This window comes from Salarias fasciatus, chromosome 16 (genome assembly GCF_902148845.1).
Source record: "Salarias fasciatus chromosome 16, fSalaFa1.1, whole genome shotgun sequence".
NCBI lineage: Eukaryota > Metazoa > Chordata > Actinopteri > Blenniiformes > Blenniidae > Salarias > Salarias fasciatus.
The window spans coordinates 11,943,558-11,956,155 of record NC_043760.1 but is presented as its reverse complement, the minus strand read 5'-3'; the positions used below and the strand labels follow the sequence as shown (position 1 = coordinate 11,956,155).

At 41.4% G+C, this 12,598-nt stretch overlaps 1 protein-coding gene across 1 annotated transcript in view; it reads right to left on the bottom strand.

The window, feature by feature from the left end:
* Positions 1-3,678: 3,678 nt before the first annotated feature.
* Positions 3,679-12,598, bottom strand: part of tfpia (tissue factor pathway inhibitor a) — a 35,458-nt gene continuing 26,538 nt past the window's right edge. Inside the window, exons 3-7 of the mRNA XM_030111464.1 lie at positions 9,585-9,761; positions 8,545-8,622; positions 7,557-7,616; positions 5,044-5,232; positions 3,679-4,948 (exon numbers count right to left, since the gene is read on the bottom strand). Coding sequence (XP_029967324.1) covers positions 4,881-4,948; positions 5,044-5,232; positions 7,557-7,616; positions 8,545-8,622; positions 9,585-9,761 — 572 coding nt within the window. The 3' untranslated portion in view covers positions 3,679-4,880. The remainder of the gene's footprint in view (positions 4,949-5,043; positions 5,233-7,556; positions 7,617-8,544; positions 8,623-9,584; positions 9,762-12,598) is intronic.

Here is a 12,598-nt window from a genome sequence, read left to right as displayed (position 1 = left end):
TTGAGGCTGGAAGGCGACCCACTACTTCCTGTTACATCACAGAGGAGCTCCAGCTGAGGGGCTGCAGCCTGCGCCGCGCGCCGCGCACCACGTGCACGACGCTCCCAGCCTGCATGCACGATGCAACCTGAAACAGTCTGTACAGTACCACGGACACGAAAGGCCTTATTAATAAAATACAATGAGGAAAACACTCCTATTCGGGTTTTTTTATTAAATAAATATGACAGATATAACCATAGATATCTACATTTGAATGTAGTGGAATATCTTATAAAATAAATATACAAATAGATGAGTAAAGATATAAATTAATAAATGAATACAGTGAAAATTAAAGTAGTGAGAGAACAAAAACAAACCAGCAAAGATATACTAGAGAAAAAAAATTATTTTAATTAGTAAAAAATAATACATCTGATTCTAATCCACTTCAATGTTATGTAAGGTAAGTAAGCATTACAGATTAGATTCAATTCCATTGGATGAAATTAGATCAGAGAGCATATGGAGGTGCAGTGGTTAGCTCTCATGCCTCACAGTGAGTAAACCATGGGTTCAAGTCTGGGTTTGGCCTCTCTGCGGAGTTTGCATGCTGTAGATAGATAATAATGTGCTTTTAATCCCATCCATATTACATTTTTACGAAATGAAACATTGTTTATGCACTATCATATAGCTGTGTTTTAACCTAAATGTATCCAGAGATAGATCTAAATACAACATTTCAGCAAGAGAATCGATCCAGAAACAGACTTGTGGTATTTAAAGTCTGTGTTTTCTAAGTATATATCAGTTGGAATCCCACAGTGTAAAACGCTTCAGCTCCCACACACCCTGGTGCATGATGGGAGGTGCTGTTCGGCTGTTTACAGCAGAATATTCTCCGTCCCTCTTCATCCTCAGCCTGCATGGCTGTTAGCAGCTGCTAATGTGACTATGTGTTGTCATATCAAATAAGACATTTGTCATTTTCTGGCAACTCGATCTCCCCCACTGTGCCGTTCTCATCTCCGTGAACAACACACACACGCGGTGCTGGTACAAACACCGAGCCGGATCACGGGTCTGGAAAGCAGAGCTCTGGAGCTGCATGTGGTTCCCCACAGCGCTCACAGAATATGTGTAAATAAACATTTCAGTCGTATCTTTTTTATTATGCTTTTCATTTCTAAACTTGTATTTTTGGGTGATAAATGTGACTAAAGGAATGGTTGAGGAAAATGTGGACAGAATGTCACCAAACAACAAAAGGCGTCAGCAGGAAATCACAGCCAAAACAGCTCCAGACTGCTGAAATGACTAAAACTGTTAGATATTTCATTCAACTGTCAGCATTTCTTAATTGTCTGTATTTTTTACACCTTATTAATGCAGCTTTGATGAAAATAGACACTTTTTTTAAAAAAAAATAATTCAGTTTGTTTTTGTAAATAATTAATTCCAGACTTGTCAAAACACAAATACAGATAAAAAGGCATAAATGTAATAATTACACTAATATGAATGTATCAGTGTGGATACCCATATATTCACATACACACCTAGTTATGCTTACTTATGAACAATTATAACACATACAGTACATGTAGTTGAACATGTCTGAAAATGCTGAAGCAAGTTTTATCTTAATTATTATGAAATTAAACATGTTTTGCAATGCAGCTGTTGAAACTACAAAAAAGAAATATCTCTTTGGGTCTCCTCTAAACTAACTTTAACTGAAGATTATCTTTAACTAAAAATCCATACAATCAGTGACCAAACCAGCTTGAAATTGCTCAAAAAGTTCACTATAAATAGATTCTGGTTGATTCATTTGAAATAAATCCATTTTTTTTCTGACATATTCTATTCTAACTAAATGATGTGATTCCCAGTCCTCGTCTTTCTAAGAGGTTCTTTCATTTGACTAAAAGGTCCCGTTTACATGAAAACGTTTTCAAGTGAAAACAGGAAATCACTCGGGGTTCTGTTTACACAACAATGGTGCTGGAAGCCACTTAAAAAGTGCAACTTTTCTGAAACCAAAACACAAAACAATTAATTTCCACTGGAAATGGTACTGATTAAACAAGGTCTTTGATGAGTTCTCGTGGTGTGATTATGTGAAGGTTTCAAGCTCAGAAAAGTGAATCTTCCATTTTTTTTCATATATGTTTTGAAAAGAAATAACTATGTGTCATGATTTATGAGCAAACAAATGGTTGCAGAAGACTTTCTGACCTTTATATCATGCTTGTAAAAGTTAAATATCTAATCAGATTTGGTACATCCAAGCTCAGGCCGGAACCTGCAGGTAGAGATGCAGGAATCCTGAATGATGAACGTACCTCCAGTGTTTCTTCTACTTTTAGCTGTGTTTTGGGCCGATTTCCAAAACTCCCCCTTGTTCACCCATTCACTGCTTCTTACATAACACACTCTCAAGTGTTCGCTCAGTGGGGAGCAGTGTATTCATATCTCAGATACTTATCGCTACAGCTGACAGCTGCCGAGTCCTTCCATCTAAATTTCTCTCAATGATAAATCCGGTGTGTTGTATAATCGCTGAAAACAGGCCTGTTTCAATTCCATCTGTGTATTTTTGAGTGTGCTTTTATTTATTTATTTATTTTTTTCTGGCCACTTTCATAACACTGGCACTCAAATGAAATGATTCAGACACCATCATACAGTTTATAGCTTCTCTGCAGATATGATCAGTTGACTTAAACACAGCGGCAGAGTAGTGAGAGGACAGTGGGTCTAATCTGATTTTCTATACTGCTGGGGTCAAACGACTGGAGGTTATCAGAGACCAAACTAAACGGCAGAAAGAGTTCCAAATCGTAAAACTTGGTGGAGGAGTGGGCGGACAGTGTAATACCCAGCAGCTGTTGGGGAGCTCCAGAATCAGGTGGCAATTCTCTGCGGGCTCGTCACGATGAGAAAATCCACTTTCACAATCCACTTAAGTCATACAGCAATAAAAAAAAAACAAGAACTTCTGACTTGACAAGTGCAGTTTTAAAATAACCCTTCCAGCTGCTTCTGAATGCCTCCAAAGGTTAAACGTGATAAACGCTCTTTACTCATAATATTTTCACCACTTCAGGCTAAAGGACCTTCAGAGTTTCCTGACTTGGGGTTCATGACAACTTGTTGGGTGGATTCTAGAGAGTACAGGGGAGAAACAAGACGTCAACGGCAGAAACACTGAAAAAGTTGCACCTTTGAATCCATTTTCAGCACCACAGTCATGTAAATGGTCAGATATCCCAAAATGCATTGAAAGTTTCCATTCTCACTTGAAAATATTGTAAAATGGGTTCTTGTGGTACAGCTCTTCAAATCATGGGTCTTCATTCCAGGTGTGTTCAACTCCGTTTCCTCTTCCTGAGTGTTCCCAGCTGTGCCTGATCGCCTCCCGATCCCAACATGCACTGCACTGTATTTAAACGCTTTCCTCACGTCTGCACCGGCGTTAGCGCCAGGATTTTAATTAGCCCCCTTGTTCCCCTGAGCTTTGACCCTGCTTTTCCAGCCAGGCCTCAGATTATCCCCGTGTTTCCCCCGACCCAGAATAAACTGCCACATCCACGTCCGTCTCCAGGCCCTCTGCATTTAGATTGACCACCTTCACCCCTTGAGCACCAAACAGGTCAGTGGAAAACACACAAACAAAACCACAGGAAAGACGATATGTTGGTTGGATTTTATTACATGAACTCTTGTTACAGAAATGATTATGAAACAGCAGTGAAGGCTGCAGTGCTGAACAGAGCCTCCATTCTTTGGACAACACTGCCCCCTTCTGTTCACTGCTAGAAATTTACACACAGGAGCATCACAGTGAAGCCCATGTCCTCAGCGAGATCAGCTGCTATAGAACACACCAGCAAAACAAGCCATGTTTCTTGTCATTGATTGAAAATTTTGAAAAACAAAAAAAAATTTTACGTTGAATTTCCTTTTCAAACGTTGTGTTATCGAGCTAAATCCGCCACATCCTGTGTGTTTTCAACTGCACATCTTCTCCAGAATGCATGTTGTAATGCCGATGCAGGTGAAATTAGGAGTGTTTTGGGATTTTGCAGCTCCAATTTTTATGACAGACACCCAAACACCATCACACACACACACACACACAGCATCTGATGCAGCAGCGGTATCAAAATCACTCCCAGTGTAACATAAATCACAGAACCCGGCCACAGTAACACAATAAATGCTGAATAACATAACTGATTATGGCACAAAACAACAACAACAGCTTAAGAACATTAACACAATCGCTTCTGAACCAACAAAACAACCCCCGCCCAGAACATGTCCCACAATGCCTTTCGGCCACTCACCCCAGGCCACTACAATATTATGCGTACATAACAGAAAATAGAGTCACAATGAGGAATTTCATTGGATTTGGATGGGATTTACTGTTGATGAGTGCCGCCAGTCTCATCTTTTACAATTGGAGGACTTGAAGAAACTGCCTCAGGATGTATTTATTAATCCAGCGTCTGCAGGATGAAGTGTCTGCCAGGAGATTTTTGATGTATCTGCGAAAAACGTTTGGCAAATGGGGCCAATCACAGTGGGGCTGAACACCACACACACATTTAGCATGAAGTGTGAGTTGATGAGATGTTCTAATATTAAAGTTAGAGAAACACGACAAACATTTAACTTGAGATATTTCCTATTGAATGTTAACGTCGTGCCTCAGCGTGTGGAGGGTTTCTGCGTGTTGGAGTGCGTTTGGTGTTTTGTCATCGAACTTCAAGATCAGATTTGGCTTGAGAGAAGCAGCACTGTGGTATTAAAACACCTGCGACGGGTAAAGCCAGACGCAAAATATGGACATAAATACAGAGAGGCGGGACTTCACGGCGTCTTCAATCCAAGCGGCTCACGATGCTCTCGATGTTTTTCTTCCTGATCCGGATCACTTTCCTCCCGTGACCTGCAACCAAACCGTCAAACTCAGCATGTCAGAGTCTCACACACACACACACACACACACACTGCTGGGTGTTAACGGGCAGAACGTCCTCCTACCCGTCTTGATCCCGATGCACTTGTGGATGCAGTGCTTCCGGAGCAGGAAGTTGTTCTTGTTGCCCCCGCAGCCGCTGTAGGTGAACGTGTGGCACTTCTTGGTCTGCGGGTTGTAGGCGAACCTCTTCTCGGCGCCGTGGCACGTCCCCCGGTCCAGGGGGCTGAAGCACAGCTCGGACGGGCTGAAGTCTGCGGGTCACAGCGGCAGGCGGTCACTCACAACATCCCCCCACCCTCAGCTGACTGAGATCCATCGCTGTCTGGCTGTGGGAACGCGCCCGGGGGGGGGGGGGGGGGGGGGGGGAGCAGCGAGTGTTTGCTTTTCATAAGCGCCGTCTTAGCTTTGAACTCCACGTGGGTTTGTACACTTAATGCCTTAAGCTGCGGTCTGACTGGGATAGATTGTGTCCTGCGTCTGCGGCTCTCAGACTGAAATCGACAGATTAAAAGGAAGAAGCAGGAGTTGTTATCGTTGCTCTCTCGGCGGGGCTGGGCAGCTGCCCTCCCGGGGTCAGATGCAACCGAGAGCTCATTAAACCATACAAACAGGCTTTTCCACCTGTGATACAGAGCTAACATCCCTGTCATTTTACATCTTTTCTTTGGACAATAAGACATGAGGCTAATCCAAAGTGATCTCAGCTTTGACACTGTGAACTTTCTGTCTTCAGCATCTGATTGAATCTCTTTAAACTAGATGCTTCTCCATTTCTCCTCATGTGAGGAAGGTATTGAATCAGGCTAAATGCACGCAGATATTCTCCTCACATCTCAGAACCAGGGGCCGTGCACTGCCTGTTACAGATATGGATTCATTCTTCCACAGTTATGTCTTCGTGCAAAGCATTTTCCATTTTATCACATGGATGAAGAGAGACGATTTTACTACAGTACATCACATGCTTCAAAAATATGACATTATTCTGAATAAGCCTTCAGGAAGCTTTCAGGAATATCCCAATATCCCAGTTATGGCTGTCAAAACAATTTAAAAAAAAAATCTTGATTAATCGTGTTATTTCCATAGCTAATCACAGTTAATCAGTTAATCACACTTTGAACTGCATTTCTTTAAAGTCTGTTTAGCATTTCATGACTGATGTTTTACCAGAGCATCTTGATTGGGAATCAAACAGAGAAAGAATTTCATTTCGGACCTTGTTGGATTTTCCTTCAAAATAATGTGCCATGTCGGCCAAATTAATGCAGTGTCTATGTTAAAAATACAGCTTTAAACTGGAAAAAAGCCCTGAGCCTAATTATGTGATTAATCACGATTAAAAAAAAAACAAACAAAAAAACTTCAGTCATCCTTACATTGATTAATCACAATTTATGTACATATATATATATATATATATATATATATATATATATATATATATATATATATATATATATATATATATTTATATATATATATATATATATATTATATATTATTTTTGTCCCAAAATAAGAGAACTAAAGCAACTTCCACTTTTGTTTTCTTTTTAATTGTTTGTTTTTGCACTGACATGGAGTTGGAGTGTTTTCAAAAAGTTTCATTCTCCGCCCTTCCTCAGAGTTGGAGACAGTCAGAGCATTTTCAGACAGTACCATCTTGCAAACCAATTTCAAAAAGTTGTGTTTTTCATGGCTTGTGTTTTTCAATGCTGCAGAAACACAAACGTTTCATATTTACCATTAAATAATCCAAGGCAGTGCTCAACAGAGTTCATTTAGGTATTCATGTGTGTATTTTTGGAAAACATCCTCATTCTGAGTGGGTCCACAACGTTAAAAGTGTGTGTCAGTGATCAGCCACAAGATGTCAGTCTTTAGTTTCAAAATAGGAGAAGACTGAACCACTCAGCCCAGAGGCATCAAAACCCCATTTAACAGAAAACTAAAATCATCATGAAATTACTCCAGAAGATTTATAGAGCTTCAGTTCTGAGGAATTCATTAGTTTTATATGAATGATGGAGATTTTATCAAAGGATTTACAGTGAAGGAGTTTAATAATGAGAGAACTATTGGAGCTCTGAAGCTTTCTTTTCTAAACATTTTCTAAACCATGGGAGTTAAAAATACATTCTTTTTTCTTAGTTTTATGTATTCTAAACTGGTTCAGACTGGTTTTGTGGAGAGTGAACAAGGTTCTGATGAGAGCTGATTTAAAATGACCGCTCTGATCGGTCAGCAGGTCAACATGACGGTTATGTTAGAGTTTCCTGTATTTGATCAAAAGGCAAACGAAGGCAAAGTCTGAGTTTCATAAAATGTATTCACAGCACGAACAAACAACAACAGATCTTAAGTTCTGAGGAAAACTGACTCTCTGCTGCCACCCAGAGCACAAAGGCAGAATTGATCAAAGAACAAATTTAAACGACGATGTTTTCAAGTGAAAAAGAAAACTTCCGTAGTGTTTTGGGTGTTCATGTACCCGAAAACAGACGAGCAGATGGACAACATTTCACCAGACTGTCAACAGACCCCTGCATCAGCACAGCATCACATTTCCTTACCTGCAGTCAGGGCATTTGTGTTGTTGGCCTGGATCAGAGGTTCAATCACAGCTCGTTTTTCTACAAGACAAACACATTGATGAAAAGATTAATTAATAATTTGGCTTTTTGTCATTTTAAAAGCGCACCCATAAATCATAAAGACCATTTTCACCTGCAAAGGTAGGCTTAGCAAACTAAATTAACACAAATTAAAACAACATAAATTAGCCTTAAAGCGATACTTCAACATTTTGGCAAATTGGCCCATTTAGGGCAATTCCCTAGTCATTTAGAACAGCCTACTTACTTTTTTTGTGAGGGCGATCTGTTGTTTATTCAGCGGTGGGTCCGAGGAGAGCTTCACGGCAGACATAATGGAAGTGGATGGTACAGTTGCTTCCCTCGTCAAACTCATCAAATACACAATCCAACAACCCCAAAACACTTTGGTGGACATGTTATAATCCGCACATTCACTACGCTGTGAAATATTAATGCAAAATTCCGAGATTGAGTGGTTTTTGCGAAGATTGCTAAGACGGAACTACTTACTAAACATGGCGTCTGGGCGTAGTGATCTCATAAGAAAAAGTAGTTCCCAGTATTTGCTTCAGTGTCGTAACGCTACAATATTATTTGTAGGTGTTTCACAGCGTAGTGAATGTGCAGATTATAACGTGTCCACCCGAATGTTTTTGGGGTTGTTGGATTGTGTATTTGATGAGTTTGACGAGGGAAGCAACTGTACCATCCACTTCCATTATGTCCGCCGTGAAGCTCTCCTCGGACCCACCGCTGAATAAACAACAGCTCGCCCTCACAGAAAAAGTAAGTACGCTGTTCTAAATGACTAGGGAATTGCCCTAAATGGACCAATTTGCCAAAATGTTGAAGTATCGCTTTAAGATGTGATTGTGATGCACCGGAACCAGAACAAGCAGAGGAAAACCCACCACAACCCCCCATGGGACCCAGTTTTTCCACATTCAGGCTGATTTAGTTTTACCTATCGGTACGGTTGGCTGAACCTCCATGGCTCGGCTCGTGGCCTGCGTCGGGACCTCCGAAGCCTTGGTAGGTTTTACTGTATCGACAGACAGAAAATGAACAATTTAGCAAAGCGTTCCTCACACAGAACATCAATCCAGTCCAGCAAACTTCATTACCTCCCACTGATCAATCATCATTAAAGAAAGTTTAACTTCATTAGCATTAGTCTGAGGCGGGTGTTGCTTTGCAAAACACATCGTCGACAAATGGAGCCCAAGACTCAATTTATCTGAAATTACTTACCTTTAAAAAAGAAAAAAAAATTCAATTGATTTCCTGTACGACATGCACCGTGGGCATAATCGGTCACAGTCAGGCGGCTTGCTCATTATTTTTCTGTACAATTTCAACAGCTAAATGACTTGTAAGTCGTGCCTAAGTCCGGGATAATTGAGTGTGCTTTGGTCACTTTGAAACGATTTAAATGCTAAATCAAGGCGGAGTGTGATTTCATGGTCAGCTGAAGTTCATCACAAAGTTAATTTTCTGGGGTGGCACCAGTTTGACGACGTCAACTCTCTGGAAATGACTTTCCGGTCGCCGGTTCGGCCTGAGCTCCGGCTGAACCGGCAGACCCCAGAGTGTGTGTGTGTGTGTGTGTGTGTGTGTTTGTGTGTGTGTGTACGAGGCTGTGTGTGTTTCTGCTTTAAGCTCACGCTGACAAAGTGAAGAAACAATGAAGAGCAACTGAAATTGCAGCTCGTCTTGCGATCATTTACAACACACTGTTCACTGTTTAATTAGAGCCACACAATCTGTCATCCATTCATTCACTTTGCATAAAGATTACTAAATACATAATTAACATGAATTGGAAAATATAACAAATAATGCATGATGTATGCTGAAAAATATTGTTTATGTCGAATAAAATAATAAAACTGCAAATTCGTGAGCTATAACGTCGATTTGACAGATGAAAATAAGTAGTTTCAGAGCTCAAACGACATCCGTTCTTCCCACACTGAGACGATAAAAGAGCGACACCGACCTTACCCGTGTTCTGACACTTGGCCTGGCACTCGGCCATGCTCTTGAAGTTGTTGGCGTTGCCAAAGCAGCCGCCGTAGTAGAAATGCCTGCACTGCTGACTCGCGCTGTCAAAGAGGTAGCGCGACAACATGGCGCGGCAGGGACCGTTAGACTCGGGGAGGTGGCAGGGGTCCTTGTCATCTACGGAGGGGAAATGAGAGAGAGAGAGAGAGAGAGAGAGAGAGAGAGAGAGAGAGAGAGAGAGAGAGAGAGAGAGAGAGAGAGAGAGAGAGAGAGAGAAAACGCTTATAGAACATCATGATAGCATTTAACAGGAAGGTGAGCACCACCTCCACCGAGGTCCAACTGGCCTCTTTTATCACATGTCTGGGTATATTTCAACAACGACAGGGAAGATGGAGAAACGATGAATGTGGATTTTTCTCTTCATTTAGTCTTAAAAGTCACACATCAACGATTAGCTGAAAAGCATAAGATATGCATTTTGATTTTAAGTAGGGATGCACAAATATCACCTTTTTTTAGCACGAGTGTTAACCTTTAGCTACTTACCGGTACCGAGTAAAGATCTGAGTAGTGATTCAATGTCATTATTAAGCCTGATTTATACTTCATACACAAATGATACGTGAAGGCTCTGTCATCAGTCATACTTTAATCACATGTAGCTTGGAGTATAAAATCCTCTTGATCCACTGAGAAGTTAAGCTAATAAGGAACTGCTGGTCCAAATGTCTCTGGTGATTAGGTTGCTGGTGTTGCACTAACTAGCTTTCGCCTCCTCTTGATATTTTTGGCAGATCAGAATCTACAGTCTGTGTTATTTTTGTAGTTATTCAAGGATCTCCAGACCGCTGGCCACATGATGTCTCGGGGATCTTTTAATAAGCACGAGTGCTTCATCAGACCCATACTGGACACTGGTATCGGAATCAGTTCTAGGTTGATTTGCTCTGCACCTGCATTCCACAAAGCATCCTTATCGCCCTCAGCTTATTATAAAGTCTCAGCGTGGCGTTTCTCAGGCTGCTTGACAGTCCTCGATGCTCAGCTCAAGGGACTTGAGGGGACAGAGCTCAATCCAACTCCTCACTAAACTTTGATCTGGCCTCTAAAATTCATGAGGTTGACTATTACTGAGTCTTTGAGCTTGAAAATGCAGCTACTTTCATGAGGGAGAACGAGACCATCACGGCATCTCATCAAGATGACTTTGTTTTCATCTGTTTTTTAATCCGCAGGGACACAGAAATCAATCCCCTTGTCAAGTACTAATAAAGGCTGCATGATATCAACCATTTGGAATTATGTGGTACTTCTGTTTCTAATTTCTTAATTAAATGGATGCAATCAAGTTTGTTGCAAGACCTATATCGTGCATCTTGATATTGCAGTGTTGATTTGAAATCAAGGATGCACTGTTGATATATAAACAGGGTCTAACACCTCCTTTTTGATAATTTTGTAACACCGTAGTGTTACTAAATTTCACTGTTAGTTTCAATAAAAACCCCAAAATGCTATTTATGCCTGTTAAAACTGAATCGAAATTACATTGTGCTTCTCAACTTATATTAGAAAAACTCAATATTGGATAACATTTCCTGAATGCATTCAAAACACAATCCGGTTGTCTCATCCTGTGAACTATTAGAGATTAGCCTGCAAGAACTGCTCCATTTTCATAATCGTGATGTGCTTTGCAATTCTCCTCACCTCTAATGCTTTGTTTTGAAGAAAGAATAGTGCCCACTTGTTCAATAACAGGTTATACATGAACATTTTCAGAATAATTCCTATGAATTCTTGGTATGAATGTATTTCTTTGCACTGAAACTATGAAAAAAACCATAATTCATGTGGTTGTGTTGCTATGTTTAGTGTTCCAGCACTATCAAAAGGATCTTATGTGACCTCTGAGCTGCTATACACAGAATTAAAGACATAGGGACTGAAGGTATGACTGTCCGCAGCCTGTACGGTAGATGAACTGCAGGCTGTGACCCACTTTCCATCAGCGGAACTTCACCCTGACCACAACCACCACTTGTGTCCCGGAAGGCGGCGTGACATTTCCACTCCTGTCAGGTTTCGGATAAAAATCCACCGCAGGCGGAAAAGTCAACACTTCCAACTGGAACTTCCTTCTCCTCCCTGGTGGGCCACATCTTCCCCCTGCAGAGTCTCTTCTGTCACATTTCCCCACTGTTTCACCTCAGCTGTCATACCTCTTCCCAGCAGTGGCTGCATGTCTGATCACTCCAGGGCGTTTAGGAACCTGGCTCCTGTGACTTGAACATGGAGTTCCAGACAAGTCTGACTGAGCTCAAAAGTACTAACAGTACTGATCAGACCAAAATGTAGGAGATCAGAGCGCCGTTTCTACATAATGTACAAACAATCTCTACTAGCTTAGCACCAGTAATGCTAATCACAGCTGCTATGCTGCGACACAGACGCTGCCTCTTTTGTTTGGTATCGGGAGTGATGAAGGTGATTCAGGTTACGCTGTTTATTCTTGAGATCTGGCATCCTCACTGCATCCACCCGCCCCCCCCGCCGTGCGGCGGCCTCCACGGCACAGATGTTGCGGGAGGCTGTGTGGCGTCCTGCTGCGTATCAGACCGAGCTTGTCATAAAAACTTCCGAAGACGCACGATCCAGTTCAGTTCAGTATGCAAACACAACGGCATCGGAGGGATCAGAGGCTATCAGCACTTCTCCTGTACTGATCACCGCTTCTTCCACAGAGCGGCGTTGACTCCTCAGGCAGGCTGTGTTTTATTCATTACACATATGCCAGGTTCTTCTCATATATTTAAATGCTCGGAGTGGGCAAAGTATCAAAACTTACCCCTATTTTGCCTCTGAAGGGACACTAATGGTCTATTTTACTGCTGCATGAATTCCAAAGCTTGTGGGAGCAGTTAAAATAAATAAGTAACCATCTTAAAAACCCTTCCCAACCTGCCGAGTGAGTCGGCCAGCACCAAAACACGCTGTGATCAATCTCATCA